We start from the raw sequence: 13,181 nt of genomic DNA on the forward strand, positions 1-13,181 counted from the left end.
CCATGTAGAACAGTTAAGAGGTATCTCCTGTGCTCTTCTATTTATCAGTGTCTGGACACAAGGCATCAGTGGAAATAAAATGCTAGCACCAAGTAAATAACCAACAAACAGTATCTGTAAATGCATTGTTGGTACAGTATTATGACTGTTTTCTTACTATCTGATGATTACTTAAATAATGCTTACATTCTGTTAATGGCACAAACTGGCAAAAAGGAGTATAAAAGAATCCCGTTTGTCAACCAGTGTGTATCTAATGACCCTAGCAAGACACTAGAAATGTTGCTTTTTAGAAATGTATGTTGCTAGTAATCAAACATACCTTCATACAGGTCTTGCTGGATACCAGTTTTGTGTAGTTATTGTGGACAAGTGATATGAGAGATAAAGCCATACATAAGTACTTCAATTAAACCAAATCAGTCATACTCTTAACAAAGCCTTGCCTACAAGAATAGCCATCTGCTTTTTTGTATTCTTCCTTAATACCCCTTCATGTAGCGTTGACTTCTTGTTTTCACAGTGAAGGACAGGATTTGTTTCTTTCCTCTTTTATACCTAGTGTCTAGCACAAGAAGCAGCACTACTGTAAAAAAAAAAAAAAAGATTGTGAGGCTATGATTCATGCCACACCGATGCACCTTTTTGTCTCATCTATAACATGCATGTTCCAAATTCTCCGTTTGAGCAAATGTGGTCACTTGTGCCAAACCCAGCATGTGTCAGGGATGTGAAAAAGAAACCCAGGACAAGATACACCAACACTGGATTCACTCAGAAGAAAAAAAACAAGTGACCTGTTGGAAAGAATACCCAATACCCAGCAGTGTCTGTGCCATGAGAGCCCCCTGACTTACCACACTTGAGAAAAAAAATAACCCTCCTTTACTTGCCTTGTCAGGAAAATATACACAAAGCTTGCTTTCCCTCTACTCAGACTTCAGCTGACAGTTGTAATTCTTTGGGAGCACTGCACCAGCCTGCCTTCCAGCATGCACCACTGTATCACTTGGAATGCAGGAGTACAAGCTTGCTAGTACATCTGAATCATGATTTTCCCCCTACACCTCTGGGTTAATATTCCTAAATTATCAAATATGGCTTAAAACATCTGCTCTCAAGTGACACCGTGACACATCAGATCAGCAGGAACATGGGTGGAGTTCTCCAAAATACATCAGCATATTTAACAGAGAATTTTTAAGGCAGATGTTGCTGGAAACAAATTGTCTTGTGGAAATCGGTGTTAACTGCAAATAGAAAACTGATTGTAGGTTAGCACAATTCAACAAAAATGTCAGACAGTACTGCACAATGGAAATGCCTTACAAGTGTCTTTACACAGAGGGAAAAAAACAAGTCCAATTCAAAAAGCGTGACTGCTTGCTCGATTATGTTCATCTCGCCAAACGTGCGCAAGTTCACTACCAAATTACCTTGTTGCCTCTGTACTGCACTGTCAATACAACTGCTGCAAGAAAATAAACTGAGGTTCTGAATATCCAGTCACAGCAGATCTTAGTAATGTTTCTGATGAAGGAGACTGACTACCCGTCACAGGAAGCAGCATCTGATGGTCTTCACTCCCAATGGGAAGAGGAAGTGCTAAAGACATCTCAGAGGGTTTCACATCTATGGACTCCGATAAGGGACTTTTCTGACTCTGAATGGATTCTTGTTCATTGAAAGAGTTATCAAGTGCATTAGAATCAGGGGGAGTTTCTGATCCTGGGGAAGAAAAAAAAACAACAAAAGAAATGTTCAAAAGCTCCTGTGCAAATTCCCTTTCAAATGACTATCAAAACAAACACATGGTATGTCAAAGACTGCCAGGGCAGCTGGGCTATCAGTGCTTCGATGTGCTGCCAAGCCAGAATGAGCCGTAAATACAATGTAAGCACTGAGAATCACAACCTTTGCTGCTTGTAGCATGACAACTAGAGGAATGGTGCATTCCAACTTCATTTCCACTTAACATGGTACAGAAGATAACAAATCCTTAACACCACAAAGGAGCTTTGGAAAAAAAATGTAATTATGAAGACTTCCTTGAGACTTTCCATCCCAGAAAATCTAAGAAATGCAGCCACATCCAAACAGCCTCTTAATGTGAGATAGCAATGTACAATACCATCACTTATCCATAAACTTCTTCAGAAGAAAGTGTTTATTAAAGCCATTCCAGCCAGACCCATGGTAGATTTTATCCAGTCACTTGAGAAAGGATTTTTTGTTCCTAACTGAAATCACTGTGAAAGAATTCCTCACTGCCTTCCTGTTTGAAGGCATTGGCTATTTGACCTGTCCTCTACCAAAGTGCACCCTGAAGCCTGTTATTTCAGCAATGAAGCACTTCCATCTGCACTGTCTCCATGAGAGCAGACATGCCTTGTCAACTCCCCCAGCTCACACCCTGAGGCTCTGCCAGGCTCACCACTGCTCTCATCTCACCCTTGCTTCCACTGGCTTCCTGCTGCACTGGGGCCTTCCTAAATGGGGTTTCTCAAGCTTTTGACATTCAAAGCTACCTCTGCAAATAACTCCTCTGTTTTCTCATCCTCTACTCCTCCCAATCCAGATCTACACAGACATTCATTACTCCTTTTTCCCCATGACAGAGCCAAGGGAATTATGGTTAATGCACTTGGGGATGGACAGATAACAAGGTGTATGGAGCCAGTGCTGAATGCAGCTGGCTCAACGTCTCCGGTTTGTACCATAGGCAAGTATTATGTCAAGTTTCTTCCTAATCAAAATCTTGTCTCTAGAATAGGAATGGAATGTATTTGGGAAGACTTTCTAGGGCAGAATTTGCAGGTGGAAACATTTTGCCAGTTTGTCATTTTGTGTGCTTGCTAATCCAGCTCAGACTTGGATTAACATTGCATATATAAAAAATCACCCTTATAATAATTTGTGCCTTCAAGATGTAAAGTAATTCCTGTAACTACTACGCCTTGTTCACCTCAGTCACTGCCCTTGCAAAGACACACTCCTCTGACATGTTCAGAAGGGGTAAACCATTTCCTACAATTCAGACTTAGCCTTGAGGTGGAAAGTTCTCACAAGTTACTAGGACAAGAAAGTAAATATTCATGTATAGAAATTCCTGTCAGCAGCAATCCACTTCTATGTTGCTCAACACGTGTTACAGCAATGCAAATGCTTGAAAATGTGTCTTGAATCTACTTGAAAGCAGGCGATCTATGCTTTAAAAGGTTTGGGTACCTCTAAAGTGGATGCTTTTTGGCTCTAAGGAGAGCTACTATCCAAAAATTATTCCAAAAATAATTTATGTTCTGATTTTGGGCCTGGATGAACAAAAAAAAAAAAAAAAGAATAGTTATTAATCCCTGAAGACAAGACAGTTGATGTCACTTCTTAATGTTTCCTTGCAAGGAACATACCTGTGTGAACTTTCGTTTTGTGCTTCTTAAGATTTTTTATATCTGTGTAAGAATTCCCACACATTTCACAGATAAATGGTCTTTCACCTGAAAAATAACAAGTGGTTTGGTAGTTAGAACAATCAGAAATTGAAAACAAACACAGCGAGAGATGTAGGACAATGGATTTCAAGCTTGTATTTTAAACAAGTCTGTTATTCTGACTGTGTCTCTTCAGAAGAAAACTGTTTCCAGAATAGATTAAAACAAAGCAAAAAACCCCAAATGTCAGAAGTAAAGCCATGATCATTCATCAACCACACTGTTATGCAGATCTTAGTCTGAAAAAGGCAATTAAAAAAATGCACAAATATTTTCTTTAAATTACGCTAACACAGAGATCCATAAATTTAGAAACTGCTACTTTCAAGTACAGCACAATATGGTGTATTTTAAAGGCAAAATGGTAAAAGTAGGATATTATTTATAGTGCAGGAAGCAGCCTGTCCGGCAACTAACCTGTATGGGACCGAAAATGTTTATTGAGCTCTCCAGAGGAAATAAAACTTTTTTCACAAATGCCGCAGATATATGGCTTCTCTCCTAAAGAAAACACAAGTAGTTTATTACTCCAATATATAAGCCAGGATAGCCAAAAGAACAAACCAGAATAAAGCAGAGGGAACGTCTAATGGGAGAAAGAGCTCCCTAAACTGGAATCAAAGGGAAAAAACATGAGTAAAGAGCTGGATGACAACTCTGGAGGTAACTCCAACCTACAGATTTCCAGGTCATTACCTATATCCAGCCCCTCTGCCAGATGCGCTCCCTTACCAGGCCTGCTGTGGTGCCACAGGACTCGTTTCCCCTTACCTGTGTGTTTTCGGGAATGGGTAATGAGAGAACTGGAGACAGCAAAGGCTTTTCCACAGCTGTCACACACATAGGGCTTCTCCCCTGTATGGCGGCGCACGTGGTAGGTGAGTGTGCTGGCTTGAGCAAACCGCTGGCCGCAGCGATCGCACACATACGGCTTCTCACCACTGTGCTTCCTGCGAATGAATGAACATGAACATCAGTGATCCTGGGCAGGAAGGAAGCAACACCTGCGACCAACTCACTCTCCTCCATTAGCACTCTACCCCAAAATTCTCTGAACTACAAAAAAGTACAGGCCCTGCACACATGACATGCACCATAAGCACTCAGCATGTTTTGCATGACAGTGTACTGAAAGATAAAACGATGATTCCTAACACAGAAATGTAATTCCTGCTCCTGCCAAAAATGCAAAAAGCCACATGAAAATAGCAATGAGCTGCAAGAACTGTTCTGTTCTGCTTCCCACCCAGGAACATTCCTCTCTGGTGCTACAAGCAATTTAAAACAAACCCACATCGCTGCCATTAGGATACCAGTGCACAGAATGTCAGATTCATAAATCACAAACTGCTTCCCTCAGGAGCATGTACATAGGTGTAATTATTCTGTTCCACAACACGAGAGAAGACCCATGAGAAAAGAAACAGAAATGACCAAATTATGTGAAAGTGTACCTCTTGCTCGCACTGGAGTAAATTGTTCTGTTCAAATAAACATATGGATAAGCATTTGCAAGATTTCACTTTTGCCCACCTGGCATGAATCTTCAGATTGCTTGAAGTCGCAAACTGCAGGTTGCACACATCACATTTGTATGGTTTCTCTTCTCCGTGGTGCATCCGACTGTGGAACACTAACTGGCACTTCTGAGCAAAGCCTTTGTCGCAGAGTTCACATTTGTATGGCTTCTCCCCTGGTGAAAAATAAAACCCTTGTGCTCTCCGCATTTGCGTAAGAAAGCTTTCCAGCCCGTTACCTGACCAAAGCTCAGGTGTCTGTTCTAATACTTCATACAAGTAACACCTTGGAACATCCCATAATCAGTCCACTGAAGCGGAATATGCCAGGAATACAGTGGATAACAGGCTATTTTTTAACACATTACCTTTTGGGAAAAAAGGTAATACTATTTTTTAATAGTGCCATTTCCCCCACATTATTTTTGGATGCTGCTACTGCATTTTCAGGCTTTTCACTAGTTCTGTCTATTCATGATTCTGAATATTCAAGATGAACAACCAGTGAATCATCTGCCTTTTCTTGCCTGTCAAACAGCAATGGTCCTAATAGTGCTCCATAATTTCTCACTGGTATCTGCTGTAGAGTGCTGCACGTACTTCTCTGACTGCTCGTGTTCTCTTTGTTCTCAAGAGTCTCACAAAATGAATTGCACAATGCTGCAGAGTCGTAGATGACAGTATAAAAGAGCCTATCCCTGCATTACTGTGGCAGTACACAATCAAATCAAGAACTCAACTATTCTTAAATATACTGTGTATACAAGAACTTCAAAAATAAAAGTATTAGACATCTAGCAACTCACACTGTGAAATTCCCTACCTACTCAGGCAAAAATTCCCAGTACAATACTCCCAAAAGCAGAAAACGCATCTGACATTCCTACCACGACACTGGCCCTGAATACTGCTCACAAGCTCTGTCTCCCATATGAATCTTTGATTAGTTACTGGCTGACAATATCTGAAATTCCCTCCCTTGGTTACAGAAGGAGCACAGCGTTCTGCAGCTGTACCTCAATACATCCTACATCACCTCTTTACAACTTCATGGCTTCATGGAAAGAGCTCCACTGCTGGCCTCGGCTCATAGTTTTCCAAAGGGGAAAAAGAGCAAAAGTAAGTAAGTTTTTATCTGATTCACTGTTACTTCAGAATTCTCAATGCTGGCCACAGAAGGAAGAAAACTCCACAAACCAGGTCCCTCCATTGCTCCCTGGGCTAAGCATGGCAGCAATGGCCTGAAGAACAAACTGACCCAGAATCAAGTCTTCCATCTTCATGGAATAATACAGGCACAGCACTTCTCCCACATGTCCCAGGCTCCAGCAACTTGTTGCTCATACTCTTTAAACATTAAGACAACATGTCTGACTTTCAAGTGTTCACAATTGATTTTGCTTTGATGCTTTGTTCAGTAGCTCTTGATACAACACAAACTTCTGGGAATTCTTTATTGAATGCAGAGACTATAACACCATCACACATTTCAGCTGCATGTTTTACTAAATAAACCCGCAAGTGCTGTAGTACTTCAGCCACCTCCCCTACCTTATATGAAGGCCTTGCAGGAGAAGTTACCTACTTGTCACAAGATTGCATTTTCCCCCACTTTTGTTATCAAATGTGTATTAGAATTTGAAGTTTTAAAAAAGCAACAGAAATCCTGGTATCTAGTACAATGAGTTTTCCACTCTCTACTTGCACTGGAAAACTGGAGGTTTTGGCACTCCCTCACTCTGCAAAATTAAAGGGCACCCAGCTCTTCTGAGTCTTTCCAGAAATCAAGATGCTCAGACTAGTAAAAAGTCCCCTGTAGCTATTTAAAGCAGAAACTATGATTTTGTTCTGAAAAATGCTGCAGCGTTTCATGCTACCAGGATATTGGTACTACCTCCATATGCATACCAGCAGCAGACATAATTCCTAGAGGAAAAAGATCACAAAGATTTTTATAGTCCTCTGTTCACAGGCTGTGATTCCAGGTCTCAGAGACAAGGCCAATGGCTTACCTGTGTGAGTCCTTACATGTGTTTTCAACTGATTGCACTGAGTGAATGCCTTCCCACAGAGCTGACACACATATGGTTTCACTCCTTTGTGTATTCTCATGTGGCGACGGAGGCTACTAGCTTCTGAAAAGACTTTTCCACAGGTGTTACACACTGGTTTAGCTTTGGAATACTTCTGGTCGAGCTCTTCTGCTGTGCTCTCCAGCTGGTAAGTGGTCTTTTCGCTGGCTACGTTAGACATACAGTGCTCCTTCAATGCGCACCCTTGCTGAGACTTTCCCCGCTTCTGTTTTGCGGCAATAGTCTGAACTAGGATATCCTGCGCTGCCAGCGTTTCACTTTCCACCACTGATGCCAGCTGTAGCTCAGAGTTATCACTGCCCTGGGCAGCCTGTTCCGTTATCTGGGTGGCCAGCTTATTAGCATCTAAAAACATCTCAATGGACGTGTTCTCAGTCACATCATTCTGATACTGTACAGATTTATTTTGTATGCTTTTGGGAGAGCTGAAATTCTTCTTTCGCTTTTTGGTCTGAGGAGATTTCTTTTCCAAAGCTGCTTTCTTTGCCTGTGGTTGAACCAACTCTGCAGAAGCAGTGTCTGCTTTCTCCTGGTTATTGTAATCTCGGAGAGTCAGAAGGCAAGTCTGTTGATTCATCTCGATGTTTCCAGTGATACTAGATGTCTCTGTAGAAGAAGGATTAGCAATAAAAGCAAAGTCCTCCATCTTAATTTTGCATTTAGCGACCACTTCTTCCACTTTGAGATAGTCTGCGGCCTGGTGAATTTCTTTAACATTCCAGCTGCAAGAAAACAAGATTTGGGTGACAATATTCTGGACAAAGCAAGCATTTGTTCTGCACCAACTGTATCAAATACAGAGGGCAGAACTACAGGAAAGTTACACTGTTAGAAAATGCAACTCTGAGAGCACATACAGCAAGATCTGATCTCTTGGTGCTGTGAGACCCCAGTACAACAGTTACTCCCGAACCAACAGCCCATCTCTGCACATCCACAGAAGCGAGAATTTTAGTTTCAGTTATGTGCCTTTTGTAGAATTTTCAATTAAAAGGCAAATTGTAAGGTGGTGAGGATAGACATGGGGCTGTTGGTCCAAAAAGCTCAGAAACCACAAGGATAAAATACTGGAGAATAAAATGCATAAATTACAATTCTATAAGCCTTCTAGCAAGTCTTAATTTGCAAGTGGCACATTCACCTCAGCACTGCTGTGAGGCAGGTATTAATCTTGTTTTATAAAACGATTTGCAAACAGTCTTAATTCTGTGTCAGCTGTGCACAGACAGTGTTAACACCACAGAAGTCCTCATTTCAACTACTACATTCTGCTTCTCAGTTGCTGCAACACAGGCCCTGATGGTTTAGAAAAAATTGATCTGGGGAAGGTGGCAACATGTACCATCAATGCATTTATGGATTTACAGCACTTTAAAGAGAGATTCATGGTAAACAACATCATTTTAGCCATCTATTACACAGTAAATGTAATTAAACAGTAAGTAACTAGCCACAGTTACTCTCTGTACATGAATACAACTGTCTCAGTATCTTGCCTTACAATAGCAGAGTTCAAAGGACACCCTCCCCGTGTCTCTTGTGCACCCACCATCAGAGAAGACAACAGAATTTGCAGCCTAAAGGGACGCAGGGGAAGAGGATGGGTGCATGTGGGCAGACCTGTGAGCATCATTTTTAGCCAAATAGCTCTGCAACAGTAATAGATGACAATGGTACTTGCACCCTCCTCTTCCTTCAAAGATTTCAGCTGCTTCAGAATGAGTCCAGAAACTCTCCCACTGTGGTCCCAGACAGACATCAAGAATGCTGCATGATACTGCTCACACTAATCTGCAAAGCAGTGGTCACCTACTTTACCACACAGCTGCATTACCTGCTTTGTTGCTATTAATGCTTGTAGCTAATTAAAACCAAAATAAAACCAAAACAACAAAACCCCAAACACCACCATACCAGCCTGCATCTGTGTACTTAAATTAATGACTGTGAGATTTCAGACAGGTTTTTAAACCTGCATTTGGCACCAGGCATTGGGAAAGGAAGGAAAATCCTGGACTACATACTTTCTAAGTCATACTTCCCTTGTGAGGGATAATGTCTTGTTTGCCAAGAGGAAAGCACTGCAAAGAATCTCACTGTACATAAAGCAACATGACAAGCATAAGATCAGTGCAGTAAGGGGGGAAATGCTTTTTCTGTGACTCCTTTTGGGCACTGTAATGAAAAATTTTAAGTAACTGATCATGCAAATTCTAACCAATGCAATCTTTTAAAGTGGTGCCTATCCTCACCCATTCTTCGGACTTTACCTTCTACCACGTACACAGTTTCTGTGTGTTCTCTGGAAAAATGGACTCCTGTGATCCAACCTAAGAAAGAAAAAACGTATCCTTCCCTCTCCTGGTAATCATGCAAGATGTTTAATCCCTCCCAATCCAGACAGGGAAACTGAAACTAACAATCAGTGGAGTATCAGACAACAAACCTTTGTTTTGGCACTGGCATGTCCTGTCTAATTTTAAAACATACAAACAGATTATCTCCAACTTGTAATATTTATCATAGCCACTACCATGTGTTCCTCCAGAAGGTATTACAAAGGACAAAAAAAAACAACAGTACTGCCATAACACAAAGTTTATTTCCCTGTTCTCTTTCTCTATTTAGTAGAATATGTTACCTGTCAAGGTTTAAGATTCCTGTATAAATAAATTCCAGGAGTTTCTGGAATCCGTCAGCTTTCACTTGAGTCTGATCCAAAACAACGTTATTGTCAGACGCATCTCTGTAAAAGGCGCCGAAGTACTCGCTGAAGGAGGCAAGCACGTTTCTGTGTGCTTTGAACTGGAATTCACCAATAACAACAGTGCAGTCGCATAGAAACCCAGCTTCTCGCTGCTTGTTCAGTCTCTCTAGAAGGTGCTCACAGTGATGGGAATACTGCATTTTGGTATTTTCTGACCTAGGAAAGCAAAAAAATTACATTCAAGATTTAACTTTGGTTTTCCCTTAACAGAGTAAGTTAATGATTACAAGTGAGTCAGTGTTCGAATCCACTCAGGACTACCGCAGGGTAATTCTTGTAGAAGTGCTTTTGTATGAGACATAACGAGACGGGCAGGTCTTTCTTCACTTGGGGAGCTGCTAATTTAGAGACAGGAGAGGGAGAGGGCACAGACGTGTATAATTCCCTCACGCCGCGATCGGAGATTAGTTTGTTTAAGCCTGTGAACTGTCATGTCGAAACGGGGCTCCGAGGAGCTTCCGCAGACACGAGACATCCGTGTCTCGGCCCGAACCGCGCTCAGGCGGCGGGGGCTGCCGCTCTCCAGGGAGCAGCCCTGCTCCCCGCCGCACAGACCGGGGACCAACAGACCCCGGGAGCAACGGGTCTCGAGCAGGCACCGGGGCCCAGAGGGAAGGGCCGCCTCGGCGCCAAGGCAGCAAGGGGGGTGCCGGCGAGCCACGGCAGCCGCGAACTCCCGGGCTGGCTTCGTCGCTGGACGGGACAGAGCGCGCAGCACCCTCCCGCACGGCGGCCCTCACCCGGCCCCGCCACAACGTGCCCCCCGCGGCTGACCAAGCACTGTCTGCTCCTAGCACTGCCCGCCCGACCCGAGGGCCGCTGCAACGCCGGCGAACCCACCCCAGCCCATCAGCACCCCACGCACCTGCGGAGGGGACGGGAAAGGAAGGGACGCCTCCGCCTCAGGCCGCCATATTCTGATGACGCCGAGCCCGGAGCTTCCGGGATGGGGGTTCCGGCGTCCAGTTCCTGAGGGGCAGCGGTTCCACCCGTGACGAACTGGCGAACCTTGACCGGCCGCGACCTGTCCCGCCGAGGGGAAAGGGTAGCGCCGGGCTGCGAACGGCTGCCCGTGAGGGTCAGGGGATTCGAACTACAACTCCCATCATGCAGCGCGCCGTGGCAGGGCCCGCCATTACAGCGACAGGAAGCGGTGCACACCGGGAGTTGTAGTCACCATTACCTGAGGGCAGGTACGGGTAATTAACGCGACTCCCTGGGTTCAGCTCCTCTTCCTGTACCCCGGCTTGATAAACAGACTGGTTTTGACGTATTTGTTACTGTTAGTGCCTCAGTGCCTCAGAGCCTTGCCCATGCCTGTGCGTCCCACCAAGAAGGGTGTTTTAGCGTTTGCGATAGGGGCGGCTGAGCAGCCGGAGGGGACCGGATCCAGTCATTTTTTAGTGTGAAAAGATTAAAAATGCAGCATTCGTTGTTGTTTCCGCCCGGTTTCGAACCGGGGACCTTTCGCGTGTTAGGCGAACGTGATAACCGCTACACTACGGAAACAACCCTACGCGTATGCTTTCCGGCAGCACTGCTAATGGCACCCATCACGGCTTCGCCGCTACCTTCCCTCCTGGCCTCTTCCTGCCTCAGCCCGGCGCCGAAGCAAGGGGCTTGCCCAAGGAACGGCATCTCCGCAGAACTGCGGCCTGTCCGTGCCGGAACTCCCCAAACACTCCCCACAGCCTTCCCCTGCCCCTTGCCTTCCGCCCCGCTGCAGGGCCAGCAGGTCTCCCTGAGGTGCGTGGTGTTCCGGGGACGTCGCCGACGGTCCCTTCCACACACCCGCCGAGAATAACAGCACCAGTGCAAACGGAACACGTAAAAATCCCTTCGGCACAACTGCAGTGCCTGATGTGAAAATGCTCACGCTGCAGCCACAGCTCTGTCCAGCGGCACGTTGCCCCAGTACTAATAACACCCATTCTGTTCCTGCAAGGTCTTCAGCAGTCCCTAGAGATTAAATGTCACCATAGATCAGCAGTTGCTTGTACCAGGCATACAAGAAAAATTATATTATGTGTGCCTGAGCTTCGAGAAACACGTAACTAAGAATCCTGCTAAGGCGGAAAAATCTTACCACATTCCTAGTGGCCACGAGATTATGGTTCAGAATTAAAAGATACACTGTCCTGAAGCCCTTTTTTACCTTCCTATCATTGGCATAGAATCACCTTTTTTACCTTCCTATCATTGGCACAGAATCACCGGGGATTGACAAGCTCTGCTCCAATTCTATCATGAACAAATCATGATGAACAAATCATGATGTTGGCATAAGGACTTCAGTCCTTTCTGGCAGTTTTAGCCTCTTCCCTGAAACTAAAAGAAATGCTTAAACAAGGAGATTGTATGGTGGTGTTAGGTGGTGTTAAGGTGAATGCCAGTGCTCTTCCTAATAGGAAGTTTTCTGTTTGGACAGGAGGCTCCTTCCTTCCTTAGGTGCCTTACAGCCTACACAGATTACGGTGAGAGAGTACACAGAAGGCTGAGCCCAACACGGTGCACAGAAGACATTTCTAAAATACCTGTGATTTTATTACAGGTTTTACTTAACATTTCATGGAGAAGAAACTGAAGTGGCCGCTTTCTGGAAGCTAGTGTCTAGGGGTAGCTCTGTGTCCACAGCGAGTGTCTCGCCACTGTCACAGTGTCACAGTGAGGTGTGCACTTACAGTGCAGGGAGAATATGCCTTGCACAAAGAGAGAGCATGGAAGAGATAAATACCCTCTCCAACAGGGCACAGGGCTGGTTCAGGGTAACAAAGGGAGTCTCTGGGCCGAATTCCGCACCCGGGGGTCCTCGACTGAGACAGAAAGGGCACAAACATGGGTCCGGGCCCTAGGTGCAGCCCCCAGGCTCAAGTCCCTACGCTAAATCGCAGGCACCAGCCCCTACACACCGCCCCCATGCCCCGGATCCGGCTCCAGGTCCCAGATTCAGATCCAGATCCAGGCCCAGTTCCCAGGGGAGGGAAGGGGGGGGAGGGGCGAGGAGGGGCGGGAAGGGGAGGGGAGGGAAAGGGGAGGGCGCAGTCAGGAGCGCACTCCCAGGAGCACGTGGTACTACCGCCGGACGAATGGCCCGAGCGTCCCACGTAGCCAATGGCGGCAGAGGTGGGTGCCGCTTCTGACCAATGGAAGCGCGGTGGGCGTGACCGCGGAGGGTTTAAGAAGTGCTGCACGTCGCGTGGCGGTGTGGGGGGGCTCCAGCCTCACTAACCCTAATGGCTGCCGCCGTGCTCCCCTTGCACCCGTCCGCTGTTTTGTTCGCTGACTTTCAGCGGACGGGGGGAGCCGTCTGGGGGGG

The 13,181-nt window shown here is 45.1% G+C and overlaps 1 protein-coding gene and 1 non-coding gene across 2 annotated transcripts; both read right to left on the reverse strand.

Moving 5' to 3' along the window:
• Nucleotides 1-641: 641 nt before the first annotated feature.
• On the reverse strand, nt 642-10,858 carry MYNN (myoneurin). Its single transcript, XM_057411611.1, has 8 exons — nt 10,731-10,858; nt 9,740-10,021; nt 7,018-7,820; nt 5,022-5,181; nt 4,260-4,438; nt 3,906-3,989; nt 3,408-3,494; nt 642-1,728 (listed from the first exon to the last, which is right to left on the reverse strand). Exons 2-8 carry the CDS (start codon nt 10,003-10,005, stop codon nt 1,460-1,462), a joined length of 1,848 nt encoding a protein of 615 aa, XP_057267594.1. The 5' UTR covers nt 10,006-10,021; nt 10,731-10,858; the 3' UTR covers nt 642-1,459.
• Nucleotides 10,859-11,301: 443 nt separating this feature from the next.
• Nucleotides 11,302-11,374, reverse strand: TRNAV-AAC (transfer RNA valine (anticodon AAC)). The gene has a single exon. It is a non-coding gene; the product is annotated as a tRNA-Val (tRNA).
• Between the last annotated feature and the right edge of the window lie 1,807 nt (nt 11,375-13,181).

This window comes from Pezoporus wallicus, unplaced genomic scaffold, assembly GCF_028554395.1.
Source record: "Pezoporus wallicus isolate ANWC-B61680 ecotype Strahan unplaced genomic scaffold, APGP_CSIRO_Pwel_v1 contig_6899, whole genome shotgun sequence".
In the NCBI taxonomy this organism is placed as follows: domain Eukaryota; kingdom Metazoa; phylum Chordata; class Aves; order Psittaciformes; family Psittacidae; genus Pezoporus; species Pezoporus wallicus.